Raw genomic sequence first — 25,508 nt, forward strand, 5'->3', positions numbered from 1 at the left:
GCAGCCCGCACCTCCTTCCCTCTGCAAGATACGGTGGCTTCAGTCCTTTCTGTGCCCACCCCTGCACGCCCCATGCTCTGCACAGAAAGAGCTGCATGCGCAGATAAACCCAGGGTGCCTTGGTCTAGAGCCTTGGGGCCAGTTCAGGTATTGCTTTGTGCTGCTCCTCGGTGCAAGCGCAGGGACCATCCCCAAAGCCGTGTCAGGCACAGGGGATAGACGTGAGCAGCTTGACTCATTTCCTTTGTGGCAAAGTCCAAGTTTCTCTGGAGCATAGTGAGAGGGTCAGGCTGGCCAGCTCCCCCTCCACTACATGCATCTCTTTTTATTGCTTTTTCCACTTGACTTCAGATCTAATTGCTAGTTTTTCCTTTGGGCTTTATCTGAAGCTGCACCAGCCTTATACCTCCCGCTGTCTCCCTCCCCAGCAGAGTCTGACTGCAGAGAGAGCCCTTCACTTGCCTATCCGTCAGCTGAATCTGTCCTTCAGATTGGTTTGGCCCCTGATTCCCCCAGGGATGCCCACCCTTCCTGCTTCTTGGAGTGAGATATCCAGCAGCCCCTTGGAAAGCATTCAGCTCAGTTTTGTCTCATTTCCTCTGCCCTGGACCCTGAGCCTCTGAAATTCTGACTACTTCCTGTTTGTCTAGAGCCCATACATGGAGGCTTCTACTGCCAAGCCTCAGGCTCTCCCTACTGCATCATGTTCCCCACTTCCTCTTCCCTTGCTGTGCCTCAGGGATGCCAGCTCACACGGACTGCTGTTGGCTTCGGTTTCCACTTGCTGGCTTTGTGGGCATTGCTTCTTCCCTCCTCTGCTTTCTCTGCAGAGCCAGTGCTGGAAGGCAGGGAGCTTGATCCTCATTCACTGTGTCACTGTGGCCACCCGCACCCAAACCCAGCCCTGGCAATGCAGGTGTCCTCCCCAAATGACTGCACAGCCTTTGCCAAGAGCAGGGCTTGCTCTCAGCAGCTCCCCATTCAGGGCAGCTCCAATCCCTGGAGCCATGGCTCTAAGAGGTGCTGGGGTCCATCATCCTCCTCCTGAGCAGCCGGGGGAAGTGAGTGAGAGCATCAGGCAAGGCCAGCAGGGGCCTGGAGGGGAGGCAAGGACAGCCCATTACAAAATGCCCATGGTGGATGCCACCGGCTCTCCTTTCAGACCATGCTCCCTCCGCTCACGTGCGTGGCAGCTGCCAGAGTGAGAGGGAAACTCTCAGTGCCCGTGGCCACAGCACAAGGCCCCCCACCAAGGAAGGTCTCATCAATAACCAGCCAGTCTCTAGGGAACCATTGCAGTGGTTCCTCTTCCTCTTTGCCAGGCCTTGTTCCACCACAGGGACTTTCCGCAGCCAAGCCCTTCTCTGGGGGAGATCCTGCCACAGCTTTACAGTGGTTTCCCAAACAATAATCTCTCCAACGGCAGCTCTGGCACTGTGCCTGGCAGCAGGATTTTGCTGGGCCAGCCAGGTGCTCTCTGTTGCTACTTTTCCTAAAAAATAGACAATTTGAAGCTCTCGAGAAAAAAAATCCTCCCTTCCTCAGCTCTCTGTTGGGCTGAGCCACAGCCATGCATGGCTTGGAAGGCCCTTCACTGTAGCACTCACGCTCCAGCCTGCCTGTGCAGACTCCTGCCTCCATGGCTTCACAGTGGTAAGCAGCTGAGTACCACAGAGGGAATGAAAATGCCCAGGCTTATCTGGGCATGCTCTCTGAGCCCAGCTGTACCAGTCGTGAGCCATGCTGGGCAGCACCAGAGAGATGAGCCTGGCCCCTTTTCACCAGAGGCAAACCAAGATTGCCCTCCTCCTGAGGGTGTGTGCCCTCGTAACATCCACCACCACCACCTCAGCAGTGCTTTAGAAACCTTTATTTTCAAAAGGAGTCTGTCTTCCACACTTAAGACCACTCTCAAGAGGATTAATGCAGGTGAATCTCCTGCAGCCCAACAAAGCAACAGACAGCTCCTTTACACCACAGAATGCAGGGGCAAAGCCACAGCCAGGGTCTCCCTCCTGGTGGAGGGGGCCAGGTACCTGAGAGAGGCTGGAACCTGGATCTTCCTGCACAAACTGCTCTCAAGTTACATTGATTTTGCAAACAGAGGCACAATATGAGCCAGACAACCCTGACAAAGCCCCTTTGTATGCAAAGGGCAAAGGTACAGGAGATGGGAACAGAGGGCTCGGGTGTCCTGCAGCATAATCTAAGCTTCCACAAAAGAAAGGCAGGGCCAGCCCCAAGCTGACACAGGCTGCTGCAAGCTTCTCAGATCAAATGAGAGTTTGGGTACTGTCTGGGATAGAGAGATAAGGGAATTAGGCTGCTCTTTTCAGCTAAGTAGCTGCAATCAGTCACAGCTACAGGATGATCCCAGAGGAATTGTGGCGAGACAATGCGTGGAGTGCTGCAACTGCCGGTGTGTGCTGGGACCCCCAGTGCCACGGAGCTGGGCCACACTGGCATTTAGCATCTGACTGAGCCCAAAGCAGCAGGACTCAGTGACCCAGCTGCAAGAGACATGCCCCATTTCTCACAGGCAGAGATTGGAGGTACCACCCAACTCACTGAGCAGAGAACGGGGGGGGAAAGACTGTGTATCCCTGCCTACCACTCCACCACCAGTACTAGAGGATCAGGGAAGTAGAAGTGGAGTTAAAAAGAAGCTAAATAAACCGAAAACAAAGTGCTTTGGGCATGGAGCAGTTCTGTAGTCCTGTAGTGCAGCCAGCGTTTTCATCTGCAAATGCACCTGGCATTTGCTCCTCCACTGGCACACACAAAATTGCACTTGATAGGAATAACCAGAAAGCCTGCCCTGGCTCAGAGGAGAACCCCCAACCCCAGCCACCCAACAGGCTCTTTGAGATGCTGCTGCAGGGATGCTTCAGAAAGGAGCAGGCTTCCACACTGCCAGCACAGGTAGGATTTCCCTTCCTTGTGCACCCAGGGCTTGGGATGACACTGTTCTTCCCCCCTTCACACACTGTCATCCTGTAGCAGTGCTGAGGGCGAGGAAGTCCTTGCCATGGATGGCTGAGGAACATCATCTGCCACTGCTTTTGAGGGGATTTTGTGCTCTCGGGGCGGGGTGGGAGGGGGGAAGGTGGTGCTCTGCAGGGCGTCTGAGTACATCTCGTCCTGGACACTGGGACGCTGCAGAACCCTTTGCAGCAGTGGCTTAAGCAAGCCCACAGTCAGCTGGTTCCCCTCGCTGGAAAAAGGCACTGGGTCCTCCTGGGAATGAGGGAGGTGCTGCAGGACCGTGGTGAGGATGTCTGAGGCGGAGAGCTCAGCAGGGCACAGCGGCCACAGCCTGTCCAGGTAAGGGTCCAGCTCTCGGTGCTGGGCAAACTCAGCCAGCAGTGTGATGAAAATTTCCTTGTTAAGCAAGGGGCTGAGTTTGGAGAACTTCTCTGCCACCTCCACCACCCTCTGCCACTGCTTCAGACGGATGAGAAGGTGCAGAGCTTGCAGCACGGCCTTAGGCCTCTTGCTGCAGAGCAGCAGTTCCAGCTCCATCTCGTCATCTGCCTCGCCATGTTTGTTCTTTCGGGCCAGCACTCCCAGTGCTCTCTTGTACAGTGGCACCCCGCCCTCTGGGCCCTCCTTGCTGCTGAACGGCCAAGAGCTGCTAACGTACTGCTGGGTCAGCTCCACAAAGCTGGGCAACCACTTGGGTTTGAACCTCAGGAAGGAGGCACAAATGAGCTCAAAGAGAGGGGCCATCCCGTTCTGACCCACCTCCTCCAGCTGCGGCTGACACAGGACCTTCTTCCATATCTCTGGGGTGGCCCTGGCTACCAAGAGGCCATCCCCATTCTGCTGCAGCTGCAGGCAGCTCCTTATGGCCTTCCAGGCAGCCTTGGGGAAGGCGGCAAAGACAGAGTTCAGATAGGCCAAGTTGTCCTTGTCCATGTCAGACTGCAGAATGCGGCTGACCTCCTGCTCCACCAGCTCATTGCAGTAGCTTTCTACCTCACTCTCTGGGGCACACACCACGCAAGCCTTGAGGAGCTCCAGGCTCATGTAGCTCTGCAGCTCCAGGCTCATTGTGCTCAACAGCTTGGCGTAAGTGTCTTGTAGGCCTCGGGCTGGCTTCTGCTTCTGATGGAGGCTGTGCTGCAAGATGGCAGCAAGGACCACAGGAGCCTGGAACGTACCACCTTTCTTCAACTTCTCCACCGTCAGCTTGGAGCTGCTGAGGCTCCTCCTCTGGTAATATCTGCAGGCCTCCTCAAACACCATCTCCACCAGGCATGGCTCAGGCCTGCTGCTATCCTCAGGTTTGGAAAGGCTAAAGCTGTAGATGCCAGTCTGACTGAGCAGCTGGATACTGTCCTCCTCTCCCTGGGACTCCAGTAAATGCACCTCTTTCATGCTCAGGACTTCCTTTTCTATAAGCCTTCCGTTGTTCTGGTCAACAAGGTACAGTACTCCAGCCAGCACACAGGCCAAGATGCTGCCAAAGGTCTTCAGCTGGACAGGACTCCCCTGGGCCAGGGGGCCACCCTCCAGGTCAAAGATATGCCTCTGTGTCCCATCTGGCTCCACAATACACACAGAACCCTCTGTGCTCACCAGCAGCAGACCCCCACTGCTGGACACAGCGGAGGTATGAATGTCCAGAGGTGCAAAACCTGAGAGAAGGCCCACAAACCCCAGCAGAAGCTTCCTAAAGTCTGACTCGCTGCTGGAGCGCAGCACTTTGCTGCAGACGAAGCCTGCAGAGGGGGCTGTGATGGTGAACTCTGCCTTCTCCGGATGCCAGATGAGGAGGAATTTGGAAGTGGTGGCAAAGCCGGTAGCAACAGGCACGAGGAAGACGTGCTGGGGAGAGGCCAGCACCTGGTACTCGGGGCTGTTGTGCAGGACTATCCTCACAGCGCCCAGCCGCACGCCTTGCTCCCCCACCTCCAGAGCTCGGGCACAGACACAGAACCTGAAGGCACACTTGCTCATGTCCGAGTGAGCACCCAGCGGCGGCCTCTCCTCACACCACACCAGGCTGGCTCCCTGGCTGCACACGGAGACGACTCGTGCCCGGGCACCCTGGCACAGCTCCAGCGTCTGCAGCAGCTGCCAGCCCACGGCCGCCACAAAGTGCCAGACCTCGGTCCGGCCATGCTCCCACACCACGGCCAGTACCCAGGAGCCCGGTACCAGAGGGCTCTGCAGGAAGAGCAGTCCCACAAGGGCCGGCTGGGGCGGCTGCCAGCTCCTCTCCAGGTCGGCTCCGGCGATGCTGTGGCGCTGGAAGGCCACCACCCGCGGCAGGGTGGGCGGCCGGCTCTTCTGCAGGAGCAGCAGATGCTGCCCGTCGGGGCTGGACTGGACGTGGTTGGGCTCTCCTCTGCGGCACAGCAACTCCCGCAGCCAGTGGCCTCGGCTGAAGTCACTCAAGTCGGAGACCTGCCGCAGCTTCATCCTGTCAGCGACAGCGTGCACCAAGGGCGGGCCGGGCCACGGAGCCACAGCCGCCACTTAGTCCCCTCCCGGAGCCCCGCCGCACCCTGCTTCCCTCGGCTCTCTAGGAGACCCCCACGGACCCCTGGGGCACCTTCCCCCCGCGGCGAGGCGGTTCCACGGCAGCAGCTCCCAGGGACCGGCCGCACCCGGAGCTCCCCGCACACCCAGCGCCGCCCGAAAAGACTCCGCGCTGCCCCAGGCACACGCCGGGTCCCCCTCCCGCCGGGACCCACCTGCCGCGGCGACGAATGCCGACCGGGCCCGGGCCGGTGGCGGCTCCGCTCAGCGCTGCGCAGTCACGGGGCCGCGGGTTTCCGGGCGGAGCTCCGGGCGGAGCCGCTCCGCGCCGCCGCGGGCCGTCCCGCTCCTACTTCCGCCGCCGGTGCGGGCTGGGCCGCGGGGCCGCGACCCGCGGCTCCCCGCGGACGGCGGGGCCATATGTTACCGGGGTGAGCGCGTACGTGCGTCCGTGTCAGCGCCCGCGGGGCGAGCCGAGCTCCGGCCGGCCCGGGGAGGAGCCTCCCCCGCCCGCCCCGCCTGCGGGAGCCGCCGCCGCGCCGGGGAGCGGCGGGCGCAGGCGCGGCGCCTGCGCGGTGTGCGGGGAGCGGCTGCCCGCAGGTGAGTGCGGGAGCGGCGGGGGGACGCGGGACCCCGCCCGCGGGGCCGGGCGCGCTCCCCGCTGCCCCTCCGGCACCGGGGGCTCCGCCGCACGGGCGGCTCCGCGGGGCGGGCGCGCTCCCCGCCGCGAGGGGCCTCGCCGGGAACCGGCACCCCGTGCCAGGGCCGCTCGCCGCCCGCCCCGGTTAGCCGTGGGAGCGGCCGCAGGCAGCCCGTTGCAGCGGGAGGCGCCGCCCTCCTCCCGCCGGTAACTCCGCGGTGCCCCGGTGCGTGCCCCGGTGCCGACCCCGAAGAGGCCTCGGGGCCTGCCGCAGCCCAGCCCTTGGGCTGCTGGTGGGCCGCGCCGGCCCCCGTCTGCCGGGTGGTTTGGGCTCGACGTAACTCCTAGGAAATGAACGAGCATTCGCTAATCGTTCCAGTTATATGGTTTACCTCACCCTTTTCCGAACACTTGCATGGGTAAAGGAAAGGGGAACAGCAAATAGTGGTAAAGCAGTGGGAGCTTGTGGTGTTTATTATGCTGAAGGTAGAGGCACTTGCTGCATGAGCAAGCTGCGGCCTCGGTCAAACCCTGTTGCGTATGTCGCTGAAACAAAGTTTGCTCCTCAGCAGAGACTGTAAATCTGAATGTATGATGAGAGCCAATTAGGGTGAGCAGGTGGGTGGAATATGCAAGACAATGAGATAATTTGGATCTTTGCGATGCGTGGTGATTGCAATTCACCAGCTGTTTGAGCTCTAGTAAGAAGTGTGACAAAAATGCAGAAGAGGAATTTCGAGGGGAGGAAAGGACAGCAGTTTGGCTTTCCAGTAATAATTGGTTGATCCACTGTGTCATTTATGGCACTTTTGCTGTGTGCAAAGAGATATTGTGGGCAGGGTATATACAGTGTGAAAATGTTAAACAGTTATTGGCTAGCACGCACAAAAGGAAAAGTGAGGCTTTAATGAGCTGCTGGGCTAAGCATTCACCTGCTCCCTCCCCCTGCTAACACACAGGCAGCCATTCAGACATCCCTTAGGAGGGGAAGGGTCAGCCTTTGCTGCTCAGAGTTGCTGACTTGCTGTATTCTGACTCCCTTTTTTTTGTTGTTGTTGTTGTTTTTTGAACTTACACCTTTTCATGTTTGCATTTTAACTCCTGAGTACTTTTGCTGTTGATGGTCTGTATCTCAAAAATGTTAACCACTCTGCCGTTCTACCTTTTTAATCTTGGCATGACTTTGCTGTGCAGGTTCTTAGAACATAGCAGCTACCTCAGAAGTCAGAGCCGTTGTCATGCACCTGCACTGTATTCAGCATGAGCCTTGGATCCACAGCATCTGCTGAAGCCATGGGAAAAGGGCAGGCAGAGGTTACAGGGAGGGTGTTTTTCTTCAGAAGGGGAAGGCATTTGAAAAAGTCTGCGAGTGACATGAGATTTTAGGTGGGAGTGTAAAGGCAGTGCAGAATATTTCATTATAAACTGTGTGGGATGGGTTCTAAAGGGCTCGAAAAGTGAAAACCCAAAGTCATTTTCTGACATGAGAGAGCTGGTCATGGTAGCCAGGAATGCAGACAGAAAGTGTGGTGAAATGAAAATGGTGTGAACAGGTGCTGGTGGAAGCATGCAGAGCTTGTCTGGATGGACTTGACAGGAAGAAGCGTAGCTAGTTGGTGGTGTGAAGTTGATGGATTGGGTGTTATTTTAACTGGACAGATAGAAATTAATTGCAATTATGGATGAAGTGATAAAATCGTAGCTCAAATGTTACACTTTTATATCATTGCTAAAGCAGGTGCAGTGGGAGGTAGCATGTGGCTGTATTTGCATTAGGAAGCTACCTTTCCCATTTTTCAAGGGGGAAAAATAGGTCAGAAGTGGTGTAACTTTAGATTGTATGATATAGAAGCACATACACTGCTCTGAGTGGCATGGAAGGAATTTCTAGTAAAAATATATATAATGCAGCTGTACTGAGGGTTGTTGCTTTGTCCTGCAGAAAAAGAAGTAGGATCTCTATGGGATTTTTGTCATCAGCATGCCCTCAGAATGTGTTTCTTACTACATACCGCATAAGGGCACCTGGAAATTCTGCAGTATGGATCCAAAGCTTGTATGCTGTGTTACTGTTCACCTTGTTGGTGGGTTGAACATCTTGCAGTTGTAGAGGAAAGCACAGTTTGAGCAGTTTTTAGTCCGATGGGCAATATACAGATGAAGTTGTGAATAATGGATGGAATATAAAAGCAGTGTGGATATACTTGCGCAGTCTGTAACTGCCAATGCAAGAGTTTGTGGAGAATAAACTGCCAAAGGGCTTATGGCAGAAATTTGACCATGGTGGTTGCTAGGGCCTTGACAAAATCTAGCCCTACATGTTCTTGCTCTCTTTGTTTTCGATGCTGGGCTGCTGATGGGTGGTCCTGAGGGTTTTAACAGAGGAGCTGGAACTGGGTCCAGGCACTCTCTGTGCGCTGGGATTCATAGATTCCTGTGCTGGGTGCAGGTTGTGCATTGCTTCCAGTGATGGATGAGCACTGGGACCTGTGTTGTAACTGCCTGTTGTTCAGGTCCAGTATTTACTCTGCAGATTCATCATGTGGGTTAAGTGCAAGTTTTTCCTGGTACTTCACTGGAGAATTTAATGAGTACTTAGCTTATAACATATTACTTTAGAAGCTGTGTGTAAATTTTTAAAACAGGGGTTTATCCCTGCCTCTTGCGTGATGGAGGCAGTTTTTGAACGGCTTTCCTTTAATCTTGGGTGATGTACCTGCAGAACAGCTGGAAAGGCAAAGCATGATCACACTGAGTCCCAGGTGCATACACTCTGGGAGGGAAGAGGCAGCTGCTGGCTTTGAAAAGTTTGAACAGGTGAGTCCAATCTTAGTAGCTCTGGCAAGTCAAGGGACACTGGACTCTAAAATCAGAAGTATCTCAGTTCTTACTCAGAATCTTTATACAATTGATTGAGGTTCAGGGCTTTGACATTAACAAACAAATACAGATCACATCATTTGCACAGCCTTTTCCAGGTAGTGAATAAATGGTTTGCCTAGTAAATTGTATGTGAATATAGCCAATAAGTGTTACAATATATTTTGTGAGGGGTCCACACTGAAAAAAAATGCACTTATTCGTGTTTGGTTTCACATGGGGGTTTTGTATGTGCATTTATAATTTTGAGAACTTTCAGGTTTGTTAGCCAAGGCAATTGAATGCAAAGTGCTGTGCTTGATGGGCTGCATGCAAGATTGCACAAGTTACAGGTTTTGGATCCTGATGTCATTATGATGTAGATGTGCATCAGTGTTATTCTCTTGACAGTATTTTTGCTATTAAAAGATGGTCTGTGGAATTCTAATAAGTCTGTGCAGGAGCTGAGTGACAATGTGGAGCATTGTGTAGCAGTTTTCAGTGTGCACAAGTCTGAGTAAATCTCAGATTCAAAATACCAGGTTCATTTTCCCTGTGGCTACTCTAACAAAAAGCTAACAGAGCTGTGTTCATTGGAATGTCATATGTTTGCTTGGAATCTCTGTTATGAGTTCTGGAATCAAACAGAAAGGAGGTGAATGGGTGGATGTGCTCATCTCTTCCTGACTGGATCAGCTGATCCTGGAGCTGATGAGAGATAAAGCAAGAGTCTGCCTGAACTTGTGTCTTCCATGGCTTTTATCTTCCTGCCTTTGAGCTGCCAAGACTCGTGCTCTGTCGAGTTTTCTTTTCGTTCAAGATGAAGCATCTTGGATCTTCTGCTGCACAGCAAAGTATTTGTTGTTCTAAAAATCCCCATGCGTGTGCTTCTCGTGGCCCTGAGGGGCAGTTCTCCTGTGCAGCCAGTGAATACAGCAGGATTCACTTAGCAGCATGTTAATGGGAATGACCTATTGACAGAATAAATTATCCATTTGAACCTAAAATATGGAAAATCACTGATGCTTTTTAAATGTGACGTTTAAAGGAAAATTGTTAATTATCATCAGTGTCGTTGTTTTCATAAGCTGTCAGGGCACCATGATAATTTGACACCTCTGCAACTTATTTATAAATGTTTTGTGCATTTAACCGTTGTTTTCTGCAGCTGCCTGGAAGGTCTCCATTAGCAAAATGCAGTTTTCCGTTTGTCTTTATGACATCTAGAAAATGTAATTGCGTAAAGTGAAAAGAAAAAAACCATTTGTATGACCTGATCATCATAGGTCGTGAAACAAACACAGCCTAATAAAGCGTTGGCATGAAAGGCAAGATTCACGTTTCTCTCCTTGCTCCTCCATATGCTCATTTGTAGAATAGCAAATTATAAACAAGAAGATAATTTAATCCTTGCCTCTAGCAGTTGTCTTTGTACGTGCTCTGTGCAGCTTTGGTTGAGAGAATGTGAATGTTAAGACCCAATTTGACAGAGACTAGAATTTTCACAGGATCATGTGATCCTTCTGGTGCTCACCCTTTGTGTTTTGAGGTATTTTGATTTTTCTGTCTTTCTGGGAATATAGGAGAAGGGTTAAAATGCAGCTCTGAAAATCCAGGGACTAAGCAGAGCTTATTGATCCTCTCCCATTCATGTACACATTTGATGTGAGGGCGCTGACCTAGAAGCACTGAGAGTTAGTTTATTAGTTTTGACATTGGGATTCGTTAGCTGTAATTCAGTTAGAAGCACACGGATGGATGTGTTTGTATGCTGGGGCTGGCAGCTGTTTTAGGTTCAGAAACTTACAGTTCTAGTAGGAAAATTGTTTTGTGCAATCTTATTCAAGATTTGTATTCTTAGGCTAAAAGTGACATCACTCTTCATTTGGTTTTTAATAGATTTCTCAGTGTTTCCAGTTATGTTTCTAATTAGAATAATGTGTTTCCCTTGACAGTTTAAAACTAATGTAGAGTCTGTAAAAGAGAAGCTATCAAGATGGTTGAAAAATGTTTTCTTTTTTGTTAGTTGGAAACCTTCTGCCATCTTAATTGGGTACATAGACCTACTAGGCTACGGGGATAATTTTGGTATTTACAGAAGGTTATGGTGCAGTAGTTGCTAAGCTTTCTTCTGTCTGTGTGTGTCGGGGCTCCTTCCATTCTCACCCCAGCCCATAACCAGCCAGCTGATTCCCTTTCTAGTGGGAAGACAACACCTCTCTGCCTAGGTAAATGTTAGCTTTTCAGGTGTGAAATCTACTGCTCTCTGTCCTACCCTTTCCCATCCTGGAAAAGCTCCTTCCCTTTGTACCTGAGGCAGGATCTTTTGCGACAGCTTTGTTTTTCCAGGCTTAAAAATGTTTTTCTACCATTTAGAACCAAGGTTTATGGCTAAAGAGATGGATGTTTGAGTAACTGCCACTGGAAGCCTGAGGGTCCTAGTTGAAAAAACATAGTTTGTAAGTCAGCTAAAAATTGTCTGCAGTGGAAAGAGTGTAAAGGAGATCTGGAACTGGTATTCAGTAGTTGATGGGACTTGGTCTTTGAGGGAGAGAGAGATCTAAACCTGCTGTGATTGTGGGAGGGGGTTCAGGCAGTCTGGGATTGGGGCTACATCCAGAGCTTATCTCCACGGCTGCCAGCTCAGAAAGCTCTGGGATCCTAGGTTTGAATGGTGAACTTGCCTGTCTATGCATAATTTATCATGGTTGAGTGCAATTACCACAAGGGCCTGCCCATATTTTTCTGGAGCATGATTTAAGTCAAGCCTCTGTCTGTGGTATGCTGTTGCTGTGTGTGTAATTACCTTTGGAGGTATGGGAGAAAGTCTAGGAGCTCAGGGGTATGAGAAGGAATGGCATTCCCTTTCTGCAAAGCAATTCTGACGTGCTGCAGTGATGGGAGAGGTTAGAACAGTGCTAAAGCTGTGATGCTTGCCAGGAGAATCTGTGATTGCAGATAAATGTGCATTTGCGAGGTCAGAGTAGTGCTGCATTTGGTAGCACCACGCATGAGGCTGAGAATATGTGGCAAGTTGTGTGTTCTGACTCAGCCCCTGGAGTGGGTTGTCTCTCACAGAAGGCTCGGGGCCACATTACTTTGTGTAACGGCTTATTTTGTAATAAGGATACTACTTTTTTTTTTTTTTTTTTAATATATAGTATAATCAGTAAGACTCCAATTAATGATAGTAAAGCTTCTTCTGAGTTTTCAGAAAACCCTTTGCTGTCAAATGGATCATGAAATTAATCTGGTTTAAAAAAAAAAAAATCTCTGTAGAGCTTGCCCTTTGTCTTCCATCCTCCTTCCAAAACTGAGCCCATGTGGGATGCTTTTGAGGCTGGAGTTCCTCTCTGGCTTGATTTGCAGAGCAGCTGGCCCAGATGAGGATACTAAAGTGCAGAGGCAGGTATGAAGAAGGGTGGCAGGAGTACTTTATGGAGGCTTTCCTAGTGTTGGATGCCACCTCAGAGTACAAAAGCAGAATTTGAAGTGCTTTGGTAGGCAGCAAATTAAACAGTTAAGAGAAGACTTTCAAATAGTTTCAGGAGCTTCTTGTCACCAGATTGTTTTGAGGCTTGACCAGCATCAGAAATGTCTGAGTATCTCTTTGATATCAAGTATCACAATTCCTCCAGTGAGATTAAAAAAATACATACTTTTCTAGATGTAAACTGCACTGGTCTGGATAATGGGTCAGTTTCTAATAGAGAAGAATTAAGAAAATTTATCCATAAGGGGCTTATTCTGTTTCTGCCTATGTGTGGACTTCTGCATGTCTTTGAAATGGGATATAGAACTAGATGGGTCCTTTGATCTGATTTCTTATCTGGTGTATTATAAATGCCCCTACTTACAGCTTGTGAGAGTCTGTTAGTATTTCAGTGCAGTGAAAAAGTCTTTCATGGTTGAGGCAGGCCAGATATGCCTTGAAGAAAAGTTCAAGTTTTCTGAGCTTTTTTGTCTGTTCTTACCTTCAGGGTATACAGCATGGCCCAAACAGAGAAGAAAGGTGGGCTGCTCCGGAAATCTTCAGCCTCCAAGAAGCCATTGAAAGAGAAAGTTGTGTTGATGTATGATGAAATTTTCACGGTAAGGAGTTGAGCATCTCTTTTTTCTTAAGTGTTGTGTTAAATTTTCTTAGTTTGGCTTATACTGAGGGTATTTTTTCAGTGGATTTCTTTCCTCAAGGTAAGGCCTGCACAATGTAGGCAAATGCTCCAGGCTTTCCTACTGTGTTACAGAACTCTGTATTCTGCTCTCTTCCAAAATGTCTCCTTGTCCTGTTGCTTACTAGAACCATACCATCTGTGGGAAATCATGGCTTTCCCAGTATTTCTCAAATAACAGTTCAGAAAATAAACAGAGGCATCCCAATTGAGAGCTGCTTCTGTTGGTCCTTTATCTTTGGGAATCCCTGTAGCCAGAATTCTGCACTTTGAGAGCTCTTGGTCCTCCAGCAGAGCAGCTGACTTTGAGCTACCCATGATAAAGATTTTCTTTTAAATTCTGCCTCAATGATTTCTTTGCCCTCAAGCCTGTTCCTTTTCCTTTCAGACAGAGGACCCCAGTAAATGCAACCCTAGGTTTTGGGAGGAGCTGTTTCTCATGAAGGTAACAGAATGTGAACATCCTGTTGCTGTTCTGCTTACAAAGAGGCAGACTGTCAGTGCGAGGGCTTCTGTTTCTAAGGTGTTGGTATAATGTGCATGAACTGCTTCTTTACCTGACAGGTCAACCTGGAGTATCTAGAAGGCAAACTGGAGGCTCTGGATGGGGAAGAATTAATGAAGATAAAAGATAACATCAACTGCTTGTTTCAGCACTGCATCCAGGCCCTGGGTGAGGAGCACCCAATCAGAGTGGTGAATGCATTACAGGTACCATACTGGGAGACAGGGAATGCTGTCTTTCTGCTTCTCAGGAGGCCATATATTTGTTGCTGATATCAAACACCCTGTGCTCCTTTCTTTGCTTCTGAGAAGAAGTGATGTCTACAGAGCAGTTGCTACTTGTTGTCTGTGGAAGTTCCAAACAGTCATAGTCTTTATTCTTGGCAGAGCAGTAGATGGTTTCAGAATTCAAGAGGATCTGATGATGGAGGATGAGGTGGATGGCATTGAGGAGGCAAAGGAAATTGTTCAAATTGCAGGCTGTCAGTTTGGGGTCTCAAAAATACTTACGTTGTGTAGCTTTGTGTTTTACTTCCACCTCTTCTCCCTCATTTCAGCTGCCTTTTTCGATTTCCATATGGGTCAAAAAAGAAATAGAGCTCTGGAGAAGTTAGTGTGAAATTTACGCAGGAAATTGCCTCAGCTGGACACTTCCTAATTGGAAGATGTGAAGATTATCACTCAGAATTCATAGCCATTTTTGTTCAAGTTGTTCCTTACCAAAGCTCTGCTGTTCTGTGTCTTGTGTGGGAGACTCCCCTCCTCAGTCTTGGTATTTGATGTTACTACTTCACAGGCAGATTCTCACAGTTTGGTGAATACATTTGCTTTAGGAGTATGCAGAATGCATCTCATCTTTAAGAGTAGAGGAGGTGAAATTCATGTTTGAAGAAGTTGTAGGAGACATTGGACCAGCAGTGAGCTGGGAAAAGTTGATTTAAAACAGAATATTTACATCTCTGATGTACAATCTTGCATTGTTTTATTGTTATTTTTAGAATTAGTTTGAAAGGGTGCTTCTAAAATTATAGTTACAGCTACACAGACAGTTTAGACCAGGCCCGAATTTCTAATCTTGTATCCAGACTCTTGGAAGAGCTTAGGGCAGGTCACAAGAATCCTGCTGTGTGCATGTAAATAGGAACCAGGTAATACATCCTGAGCTCATACTGGGAGAGTGTTCCCTTAATCCGACTACGTTAATGTGGAAAGTGATCCTGAAGCCAAAACTTACTTAAGCAATCCTCTTTTTGAGAATCAACCAAAGGTTGCTTTAGCCCAGTATCAGTTTCTGACAGTAACCAAAAAAAGGTCGTCTACCTTACCTTTTTGCTTTCGTATGGTTCTGGAGGTCTGCTAATTCCATCAGGTCTGTTTTGTCTCCAGGTTTATATCTGAAACTAATTACCTCTCACTGGTGAATCTAAAATGGCAGTGGTTGTATTCCTGCTCATTCCCCTCTTCACAGGCCTGAGAGGTGCCTGATGACAAATATCACCCCAGACATTTCCCTCTCTTAGGACAAATGAGTAATTTGCTGCCCATAAATTTTCCAGAGAGTCTGCTGGAAGCATAGTGTGCTCTTACCTGTGTATCTTCAAAGACTTGGAATGAAGCAGTAATTAGGCTGCCTAATAGACTTGGAGAATTTTTTTGTTTTGGTGTGAAGATTGGTTGTTGCTGTTGACAAAGACACAGTTTATTGGTCCAAGCTGATATAGCAATGTGGTAACCAAACAAATACTTGTGCTCAAACAAGTAAAATACAGATAAATATAGTCTCTGATTTTTATGAATTTTCAGCATCCAAGATCCCTTTTAGAAATGGCGGAGCTGGAGGAGAGGTCAGACAAAATGTGTGGCTTCCAGGCTGGCAGTATTAATTTCAGTATCTGCCAGTGTGGGAGAGGATCATGCTGTGGGTTTTGCTACTGAGTTGGAGGTGTTGCCTTACATGTCACCTTCTGTTTTTTCCCTTTGCAGACTTTGTGTGCGTTAATTCGGGGCGTCCATCAGAAGAACAAATCCACTTCTGGGTTTGACATAATCAACATGCTTGTGGGTTTTGACAAGGCAGAGCTGTGTATGAAGGTGAGGTCCTCCCTGGCACTGCAGAGAAGCAGTTTGCACAGCAGCTGTGTTGCAAGGGCAATGAGTTGTAGATGGGTGTGTCTACCAGGCAGCAGCTTTTGGGGCAAATATTTGAGCCACAAATATAAAATAGCTAAAAATAGCTGTCCTGAAGTTCTGTACCTGCCAGTAGCACAGACATTTGGGGTTCCTGGTTTGGTTAGTAATATAACAGTGCACGTTCTTTCCCTTTAGTTCCATGCTGTGTAGTCACTGTTGTTGAGAAACCTTAAAGCCAGAAAAGGCTGTTACAGGCGATTACCACCTAGGATTGAACCTCACATCTTGTCCTTTATCTAGATAGTCATACCCAGTCAGAGTGTGGGTGTTCCCACACTCCATCACCACATGTACTGTTTTAAACTTTCTTGATGCTCTTCACTGTAAAGATGTTAAGTTTGGGAAATGACAAAGTAACCAGTGATAAAGCTGAATTCTTGTTGTATCTTTCATCTCTCTAGAAGAGTAACAATTTTTCTTCTCTGCACAAACTTGAGTACATTTGGGGAAAACATAAAGTATATTTTTTAATAAAAAGCCTATCAGATTTTTAATCATGACTTATATATGTATTCTTAATTGGAGGTGTGCTGCTGCATCTAGAGAAAATTCATGGAAAATGATAATGATATTATATCAGTACTCATCAAACTGTAGTTAACACAAAACAGTGTTGAGAAGCTGTAGTATGGATATGGCCTGTGTAGCAGTAGTAATGGCTCAGTTACTGATTCTGGAATAGCATGGCTTTATATTGGTGCTCTTTTACTTGAATCTTCCAGAAAGCTTTTTATAAAAAAACATTTCAAGTAATTTAAAATACTGCTTTTAAATAATGTGACTCTTGTTCTTTAGAATCTGATGGAAAGCTTGGACTCCCTTCTCTGTGCAGAAGGTTCTGAAAGCCTCAAAAGCCTGTGTCTGAAGCTACTTCTCTGCTTGGTGACAGTAAGTAATTAAGAGCTGTATAATAACTTAAGGGCTTAAATGAGCCATGTCTGAGGGATGGAACTGTTTCAAAACTTGAACAGAATGCTGCAGTGTGAAGCTTAAAAAGGGAAAAAAATTGTGAATAAGGGTCAGTCCAGAACACGCATGATGCCAATGCAGACTAGCAGATGCTTTTCATCCTGTAACATAGGTGCCAGCTGGGGCTAAAGGTGAGAGACGGGAGGTTAATTGGATTCACAGGTGTGGGTTTTTTAAAGGAAAAATATATTTAGGAAGTCTCAGATAAATGGAAAAGAAAGGGAGAAGGGTTTAGAAAAGATGGAAAGTGTGGAGTAGACCAGACTGGTGAGGATGTGAAGAATGAGGAAGTTGTAATAAATGACAACTCGTCACCTTTTTGAGATGGCCAACTATGAACTATTTTGATTGTGATAAGAGATAATTGAGAGTGGTAGAGCTCTTCATTGCCCCCTTTGTGATGAGAAGGTTCTCAGTGGAGCATATATGTGCTCTTTTTCATTCTGTGCCTCCTGTGTAGAGCCTGCAACAGCTGATGGCTGTTGTCATTCATGCAGCTGTATAAAATAACAATGTATAGAGGAACAGGGAGCTCTTAGTCCATGGGTGGTGCTTCTTAGCAGAGAGGGGGCTGGGAGGCACGACAGATATCTTTTACTTCATGTCTAGCTCTATTGCCAGTCACACCTTGACTTGCTAAGTGTGAGATTCTGGATAAATGTGTCCATCTGGGAGCAGACCTGTCCTGTTCCCAGTGTGTGCCAGAGGCAGCTACAACCTTGGTGGAGGTTTCGGATGAGATTTTAAAACTTGTGTTTGTACTCAGGTGACAGATAACATTAGCCAGAACACCATCCTGGAGTATGTGATGATTAACAGCATATTTGAAGCTATTTTACAGGTAAGGGTTCTTCCTTCTACTGTGGGGGCTCTTCCATAGTGAGAACTTTAAGTAATGTGTTTGCTTTTCAGCCTTTTCAGTGTGGTGTATTTCACTAGCAGTTGTTGCCTCCATTCATAGCTCAGTCATACATATATTTTGTAACGTTCTCTCCCCTTTACTCTAGTCTGCTGTTTTTAGTCACTGCTGACTATTTAAAGTATTTTCACTTCAGACATTTTTGCAGAGTTAGAATCTGAACAGATTTCTGGGCTAATTTCACGCAGAATTCTGCATTGGGGAAACTGTTTTTCAAAAGGTAATGTGGATAGAACAATTTTTTTTTCTGCTCTTGGATAAATTATACCTTTTTCAGTGGAACTGAGCCTTGGAGAAACCCAGAACACTTGCACAGGTAATGCTGGGTGATTCACTGAGATACCATATGTACAGTGCTGTTGTGAAATATATTTGCCCTTTATGCCCTGACAGCCTGTGTGCATCCTTTCTTATAAATAAGCTTCTCTGTGTGCAGAGCTTCCTTGAGGCACTGACACTCCCTTCACCCTGAATATCCTCTTTCAGAAAGGACATAATTTGCTCTTACACATGGCTATGCTCTGTCTGAATCACTGCAAGCTTCCTGAAGCAGGCCTGAACAGAGCAGTGTGATTGTTTATTCCAGATCCTGTCCAGCCCTCTTAGTCGCAGGGAACATGGATATGATGCTGTTGTCCTTCTGGCCTTGCTGGTCAACTACAGAAAGTATGAGGTAGGTATTCTGGGTAACAGAAACATCACTTCTCTCTACTTTATTAATTTAGGGTGGCCTCTGGATTATGAGGGCAGCACACAGTGCAGTTTTTAGCAGTACACACTTTAGCCTCATGGCATCAGCACGGAGCAGGGGAAGCTTTGCAAGGCAGCCCTGTTATGCTCCCTGTGTCTGTCTCTGATGTATGTGTATAATCAAATGTGTATGATATTCCTACGGCTCGTTCTGTGCCAGCATGAGAGAAACTACCTAGGGAATTAGCATTTATTTGTGGAAATAGTCTGAGGAAGGTCCTTTTGGAAGAGTTGCTGTTGTGCCAAACTGCCTGACTGCCTCTGTGTGTGTGTGAGTGTGGGGTTATACATAAACTCCAAAGTAAAATGAGCCATCAGTCATCCTGGGCTTCAGACTGAATTTTTGATTCAGAACCTGACTAGCTGACTGAAAGAGCACAGATCCCCAGAAGAGGTGGTGGAGCTGTGACCAAAGAATTAACTGAAACATCACAGCTAGTAGTTCCAAGAGAAGTCTCTGTCTCTTTGATGGATTCCTCTTTGAGGAACGTTATTCATCATCCTTTTTATGTTTATGGTATATCCCATTTTTTTTCCCTGTTGTTCACCAGCTTGAAAAAACCCACATTTTGAACGTGAGAACAACACCTAATGTTGGCTTTTCTTTGTAATCAGGCGTGATGCTTTAATGATCAGGGTTTTTTTCTTCATAAATAGAAATATCTTAATATACTTCATTAGGCATCAAATAGGAAAGTTCTGGAATAACCTGCCCTTCAACAGAATTACTAGCAGGGATCAGACTTCAAAACCTACCTGGTTTTATAATAGGTCTTGTTCTGAATTATGAATAGACCTAGAGAATATACAAGGACAGGAACTACACTTAGTGTCAAAGTAATGCCTGTCAATTTCTCATTCCCGTCAGTGATGTCAGAGTAATGAATTGCAGATTCTGTTCAGCATTCTGTACTGTGGTAGCATGGAACAGGAACATGGAGTTTGATTTCAGTATATGGCTATGAGGGAAAACTGTTGGGAGTGATCTCTAAGCAGGGTTACTTACGAGAGCAGCCTGGGAAGAGCAGATATTCAGACAAATGGTGGAGAGCTGTGCAATCCCATCCCTGGGGCACAGACCCCTGTGGACTGTAGTTTATGCCCTTAGGAAGATAGAATGCTGTGAGTGCACCAGACTTGTCCTTGACTCTTTGCAGTGGCTTTCTGGGGAGTATTGAGTTGGGGTTGAGTGCTTTGGAGAACACTGTCTGAGATGTCTTGAAACTGGGCATTCTTAAGGAAGTTGTGCTGATGCTTGAAAAGCGCAATCCATACAATCCAGCTGAAGCAGATGTGTAGCAAGGGGAACTTCAGCTCAAGCAGCTCCTCTGGGCAGGCTGAAAGCTGCTCCCAGAAGGGTTTTATGTGACAACTGCTCCACACTGCCCTTTGTAGCAGTGCTGCAAGCCAAGCCTGTAGTAAGGCAGCCATAATCTTTGTCCTTGAGTACCTGCTTTTGTTTGCTGTTCTTTGACCCTTAGGGTCAATATGGTGGTTGTCTGGTTGTCAGTGAATTTTATCACACTTTCATGCCTCAGGTGCTCTGGAGTCCTCTTTTTTAGTTAACTGTGGTGCAGCTGAAAGGTTCTCTTTTGGTCTGGACTCCATCAGTTGTGTGTTTCCAGCTGTTTAAGAAAATCTAATAAGGCTCAAAATTTATTAGCTGACTATGATTTTGTGTCTGGTTTTAGTGTAAATACCAGTGTGTTTTACATCAGGATGTTCTTTTGTATTTTTGGGATGTGAATTTTGTAATCTCTCAAATTCCTTGGCGAGTCTCCCTCCATGTTGTCATTACCCATGTTTATGAGATCTTGGCTTGCTTATTAACTTCTGCTCTAGGGATTTACATGTCTTTACTTGGAACCTTTAAAGGGATGGCCCTGATTGAAATCCCAATAATTTTCAGAAGTTGTTCCAGTTATATACTTTCTCAAGTCTTCAGCTCTCTCTATATTTTTTTAATACTAGTCCTGATTTCAGAGAAAATACTTTTGCATTGATACTGCGAGAATGAAAATGCTATGAGAAAAACTATTTATTTGATCACTTTCCCAGTGTTTGTTTTAAGGGATGGCTGATAGGATATCAAATTAAAACATAAAATCATGTAGTGACTTTTGAATATGTACTCGTTGATAACATCTAGGCAGAAGTTTATTTTTTTCATATTCAACATGCTAGAATTGCATTGTGTCTTTTGTTAGAGCTGAAAGAAATTAGTCAAAATGTGGGGTTTTCCCTTTGTGTGCTTGTCTGGCAGCATATAGTGTTTCCAAGAACCCTTCGTGTCCAGTTTTGTGCACTTGCCTCTCTTATAGACAGCTACAAGGGCTGAAGAGACACAGCTTTGGAGAATCACAGAAAATTTTGTTTGTTTGTTTTTGTTTTGTTTGTTTTTGTTTGTTTTTTCCTCCAAAAACCTTGCATAACTCATCTTTTTAAAAATCTCCCTAACAAAAAAAAAAGTAATTATTCAAGCTCCAATTCCCTACTAAATGATCTGCCTGCAGGCGAAACTTTTCTTTTCTTGATTCAAAATCAACTTTTTTAGTTTTGCACTGGCATATATAAACCAGGAAAAATGTGCATTGCTAATCTGAAATGCTTCCTGAATTATTAGCATTTGTCTTTATAGATGGAGCCTGCGTGCTTTTTTCAGCTACGTTCAAGGCATTTATATTCTCCAGAGATTTCCAGCTCTTAGTGATATAAAGAAAGTGTTCCTCTCTAACCCAGGAGCAGATGAGTCTAGAATGTTGTCCTGCCTTCCTGGGTGCTGCTTTAAGCAATCTTTGCAAGGTGTTGTAGAAGGGAGATAGCAGAGCACCAATGCTCCATCCAGCTTCACTGCGTGTTCCTGCTGCAGAACTGTGTGTCACAGATAGCAGCCGTGCAGGATGGCTGCTCTGCTTTCCAGACTGACAGAAACTCCCTCTCTTCTCGAGAAAATGAGGAGACTGCCTGGCTGAGCCAGTAAGGGGAGTGTCCCTTGCCTAGTGGTCTTAGCACGTGCTGTGATTCCTGCTTATTTGCGTGCTTTCTGTTTTATGGGACAGGACCGAGATTCTTCCCAGGTGGTCGGGTAAACTTGGAAACATAATGGTGGGTTTTTTTTTCCTTGAAGGCTGAACTTAAAACCATTTTTCTTTCTTCTTTCTCCCCCCACCCTGAGCAGTCAGTGAATCCCTACATTGTGAAGCTGTCCATTGTGGATGATGAGGCCACGCTCAATGTGAGTACTTGGCTTGATTCCTCTGTGCTGCTGGAGATGCTCTTTCATGTGGGGTGTAGGGTAATGAATTCAAGCATGGTGCATGGTAGAAATCAGGTCTTGGAGCAGTACTGCTCTAAGGAACACCAGTACAGGGGTTGTTCAGCCCTAAGTGTGCTCTTGCAATAGGTTAGGCAGCTCATGATTTGGACAGTTTGTTCACCAGTTAAATGGTGGGGGTGGTTAAAGACATAGGTAGCAAGGAACATGCTAAAGTTGGTCTATTATGCATTCATGAGCTGTCTGTACACTATTTGCTGTCATGTGCCGAAGAGGCACGGGATGATTTATGCCAGAGGGAGTCTCATTTCCAGTGCTGTGTCACTTGATTTTGCCAAGTTCACGAGTCAATTCTTGTAACTCAGTGGAAGTTCACATCTGAGTCAAAAGTCCTACAGTATATTTTGGGTTGTAGCCACAGTCTGAGTTTTTTATCCAGGCCTGGATAAAAATTGACAGCGGACTGAGTTATGTGAGTTCTGGACTTGGAAGCTGTCCTTCAGGCATGAAGTAAAAAGCAAGCTCCATGCTAAATAAAGGGTGAGAACTGTTAGTAGTTCTGTAATGGTGGAGGCTGTTTGCAAGAAGTCAAAGGTTATTAGTGTCTATGATTCATTGTTTTGAATATTTGGATGTCCTTCCTCTAACACCATCTTCTTTTTAAATTTCTTGATGCTTTACTGAGGCTTCTTGAGTGAGAGCTCTGTAGGGAGGTCCAAGGAGAGTAAATGTTCTCTGTTGAACTTAGTGATTAGATAAATAACTTTAAATTTTCTTGTCTGGGTTTTTGAATTATAATGTTGTTGTATCATAGCACATCTTAATAGTTCAAACAGCTTCAAGGGAAATTCTGCATAACATACTAGGTTATCTTGGGAGAGGCAGCATTGCTCTGTGTGTTCACATAGCAATGCTGCCTTGATTTTCTCCCTTGAGATTTTAATGTGAAGTTTTTTTTAAATGATTTTTTTTTCAGGGAATGGGACTTGTAATTGCCCAGGCTTTATCGGAATATAACAGGTAAAACCAAATAGTGTCTTGTTTTTCAATACATGATGGTTACTGTACATTTTTACAAACTCTTTTTTTTTTGTGTGCGTGTTAAAGCACTTGTTTATCACCTGATAGCCTTGATACATTTGGAGAGGCAGGGAATAGTCTTATGCTGTGAGCTACTTTGGCTCAGTTGATGCAGTCATTGCAAGTTTCAATGCATCTGTACCAGCTGGGCTGACATGCTTCAGGAGAGATCTTGCTGTAGGGGAAGATATCCATTGTATGTTTTTACTGTCATGGATTTTACCTCTGTATGACCTTTGCTTAAAATCTTAGTCGCAAGTGAAAAGTTAATAATTTGCTGACAGCTTCTCTGTCAAAAAATTGAATTAGCTGAAATACTATCTTAAAACAAAAATACAAATGTATCCAGAGCTGCCCACGTGCCAGATCAGAGATGGTTAAGAGATGTAAACTCTTCCAGATGGTGGAAAGTAGTGACTGCTGCTGAAGAAAGAGGCAGAAAGGGTAACATATTCTTAGCCTCTGCTTCATAAGTACCAGCATAAAACATGTAAACTTTCCTTAGAGGAAAATACTTTAGAAATATGTGGAAACTTACAGCAATTTCACCTGAAAAACTCAAGTTTGGGGGTTTTTTTTTTGTGCAGTAGGATTCTCAAAGTATCCAGAAAAATGTTTTAAGTTCTTTGAAAGTCTGCTGTGATAGTTAGGCAGGTGACTTGCAAGATCGGCAAATCACGTAGATATATTTAACAGAGTAAATGATTAAAGCGGAAAAAAACTCACCCAACTTCCATCATTCTGACAAAAGCTGTCTGAGGTCATGGCCTGTTTTGCTTAGCTCATTCCTGCTCCCTTGCCCAAGAACTGAGTCGGTTTCTTTGCATGTCACATAGTGTGTGATCAGATTCCTGTGTGACAGACAAAATAAATGGCCATGTGAGCTTTGCTCGTCCCTTTGAGTGCCAGATGAAGCAGTGTAACTTAAATTTGAGGCACCCAACCTGTTTGTTGACTTCACTTGCTCTACTTCCCGTCTGTTCACTTGTTCCAGAAAAGTGGGATCAGGCCATGAACCATAAAGGTCCATGTGGTTTCTGCTAGCCATAGGGTGACCAACTCTGATTTTTTTTCTGCAGTGGATGATTAAATGAAACTGTTCTGTGGTTACTGACTCTCTATGCTCATATGGCTTATTACTGTTTGTCCAGTGCAGGACAAAATTTCTTAAGTCACTTGATCCCTTTCCTTCAGAGTTATCCCAAATTGTTTGTGTCCTCTGTAACAGCACAAGCATTGTTCAAGTTTCACCTCTTTAAGCAGCCCCACTTCAACTCTATACAATTTACAAATATTTTAACACCCTGTGTCTCTTCTTTTGTGAGTCTTGAAAAAGGCTGTTGAGTGTTGAAGTTTCCTCCTTCCTGTATTCTTGTAATATAAGACAAATGCATAGGGATTTAGGTGATGTAACCCTGGTTCCATTTCTAACCCTGAAACTTCATCCTTATTCCTTTTTGTTCAGGCAATACAAAGATAAAGAAGAGGAACATCAAACTGGTTTCTTCTCAGCCTTAACTAACATGGTAAGCAAGGAAGCAGTGTTTTTCTATTCTTAAAAAGGTGCATTCATGGAAGTTCAGTAGGAGAGTGTTTCTAAAAAGTGTGAGTTTGGAGTGTGTGTTCTGGAGGTAGAGATGGATTGAATGATTCAAAACTAAATACAACTGAAATGGTTGTATTCTGAGGAATATATTGTCTGACTGGGAAAGATTTCGAAGGACCAGATCTCTACTCTCATGTTGATAGCTGAAATTCATTTCCTGCATCTTCTTCACTCTGGTTGACTTTATTTTAAAAATCACCTCATTTTAAACTTTTAATTTTTTTTTTTTACTTCTTAATCCTTTTGAACAGCAATGTATTTTTAAAAACTAGTTGCTACTCTGGTGATGTGGCCTAAAACATAGTGGCAAATAGTCTGGTCTGTCACTAGTCTTTGAGTTTCTGTTTCTTTACTGTTTTGTTTCTTAAGCGTGGATGCAGTTTAGCTGTGGATTAAAGGTTGGACTCTGCAGTGGGCACTGTCTGCATTTTTGAAGGGGTACCCCAAAATAAAAGGGTGCCCTTCAAAAACAATTGTGAATTTCTTCCTTGTAAAGAGTATCCACTGGTTCCCCTTGTTCAGTTTGGATTTGCTTTAGTCAGAGATTTTATTGTGTTCTGAGATCTAACTGACAGAGGAATTTCCTGTAAGTAAATTGTTGGCAGTGTTGACAGCTGTCTGTCAGGAGTGACTGGGGTGAAAATGTGGCCACCCTGGGTCAAGCAGAGAGGAAACAATCTCTCTTGTTCTCTTACAGAATGGCAAGCTAATCCAGGCTGGGATTCAAGGTCCAGTCTTTTTTTCTTTTTTTTTCCCCTTTTTTTTTTTTGTATTTCGACAGGTGAAGCATTGGTCAGTGACAGTACTGCAAAATAAAACGTGTTTGTATCCATGTGTTGTCTCTTGCTGTCTACTAGCTTTCCCAAATTCCTGCTGTGCAATGCTCTCTCTTTCCATAGGTGGGCAGCATGTTCATAGCAGATGCTGATGAGAAGATCTCTGTCCAGTAAGTGTACAGATGTTATTTACACAATGGGCTGGTCGGTGCGATCCGTTCCGTCACGGAGCTATTTAATGTCACAAAGCAAACGAGAGGAGCAGGTTCTCCTGTCACTAAAATG

The 25,508-nt window shown here is 46.2% G+C and overlaps 2 protein-coding genes across 9 annotated transcripts in view; one reads left to right on the forward strand and one right to left on the reverse strand.

The window, feature by feature from the left end:
• Positions 1 to 1,120: 1,120 nt before the first annotated feature.
• HPS6 (HPS6 biogenesis of lysosomal organelles complex 2 subunit 3) lies at positions 1,121 to 5,787 on the reverse strand. The gene is made up of 2 exons (XM_040070671.2): positions 5,703 to 5,787; positions 1,121 to 5,428 (listed from the first exon to the last, which is right to left on the reverse strand). The coding sequence occupies exon 2, from the start codon at positions 5,425 to 5,427 to the stop codon at positions 2,980 to 2,982; it is 2,448 nt and encodes an 815-aa protein (XP_039926605.1). The 5' UTR covers position 5,428; positions 5,703 to 5,787; the 3' UTR covers positions 1,121 to 2,979.
• A 111-nt stretch (positions 5,788 to 5,898) lies between these two features.
• The window catches only part of ARMH3 (armadillo like helical domain containing 3), a 122,629-nt gene continuing 103,019 nt past the window's right edge, over positions 5,899 to 25,508 (forward strand). For 3 of the 8 annotated variants that reach the window (XM_040071558.2, XM_040071564.2, XM_040071563.2), the window contains exons 1-12: positions 5,899 to 5,918; positions 12,967 to 13,078; positions 13,544 to 13,600; positions 13,720 to 13,866; positions 15,643 to 15,750; positions 16,645 to 16,737; positions 17,585 to 17,659; positions 18,324 to 18,410; positions 21,666 to 21,722; positions 22,738 to 22,781; positions 24,307 to 24,367; positions 25,347 to 25,393. In XM_040071558.2, the coding sequence (XP_039927492.1) occupies positions 5,908 to 5,918; positions 12,967 to 13,078; positions 13,544 to 13,600; positions 13,720 to 13,866; positions 15,643 to 15,750; positions 16,645 to 16,737; positions 17,585 to 17,659; positions 18,324 to 18,410; positions 21,666 to 21,722; positions 22,738 to 22,781; positions 24,307 to 24,367; positions 25,347 to 25,393 (899 nt within the window). In that variant the 5' untranslated portion in view covers positions 5,899 to 5,907. Of the gene's footprint in view, positions 5,919 to 6,039; positions 6,088 to 6,257; positions 6,354 to 6,621; positions 6,746 to 8,846; positions 8,945 to 12,966; positions 13,079 to 13,543; positions 13,601 to 13,719; positions 13,867 to 15,642; positions 15,751 to 16,644; positions 16,738 to 17,584; positions 17,660 to 18,323; positions 18,411 to 21,665; positions 21,723 to 22,737; positions 22,782 to 24,306; positions 24,368 to 25,346; positions 25,394 to 25,508 lie in introns of those variants that run through there. The other 5 variants (XM_040071559.1, XM_040071565.1, XM_040071560.2 and 2 more) reach the window with 4 other exon arrangements.

The sequence above is a fragment of the Hirundo rustica genome, chromosome 8 (assembly GCF_015227805.2).
Source record: "Hirundo rustica isolate bHirRus1 chromosome 8, bHirRus1.pri.v3, whole genome shotgun sequence".
Taxonomy (NCBI): domain Eukaryota; kingdom Metazoa; phylum Chordata; class Aves; order Passeriformes; family Hirundinidae; genus Hirundo; species Hirundo rustica.

Bases quoted from the DNA above. Each gene is read 5' to 3' on its own strand.
- HPS6 (XM_040070671.2), bottom strand. From the start codon at position 5,427: ATGAAGCTGCGGCAGGTCTCCGACTTGAGTGACTTCAGCCGAGGCCAC.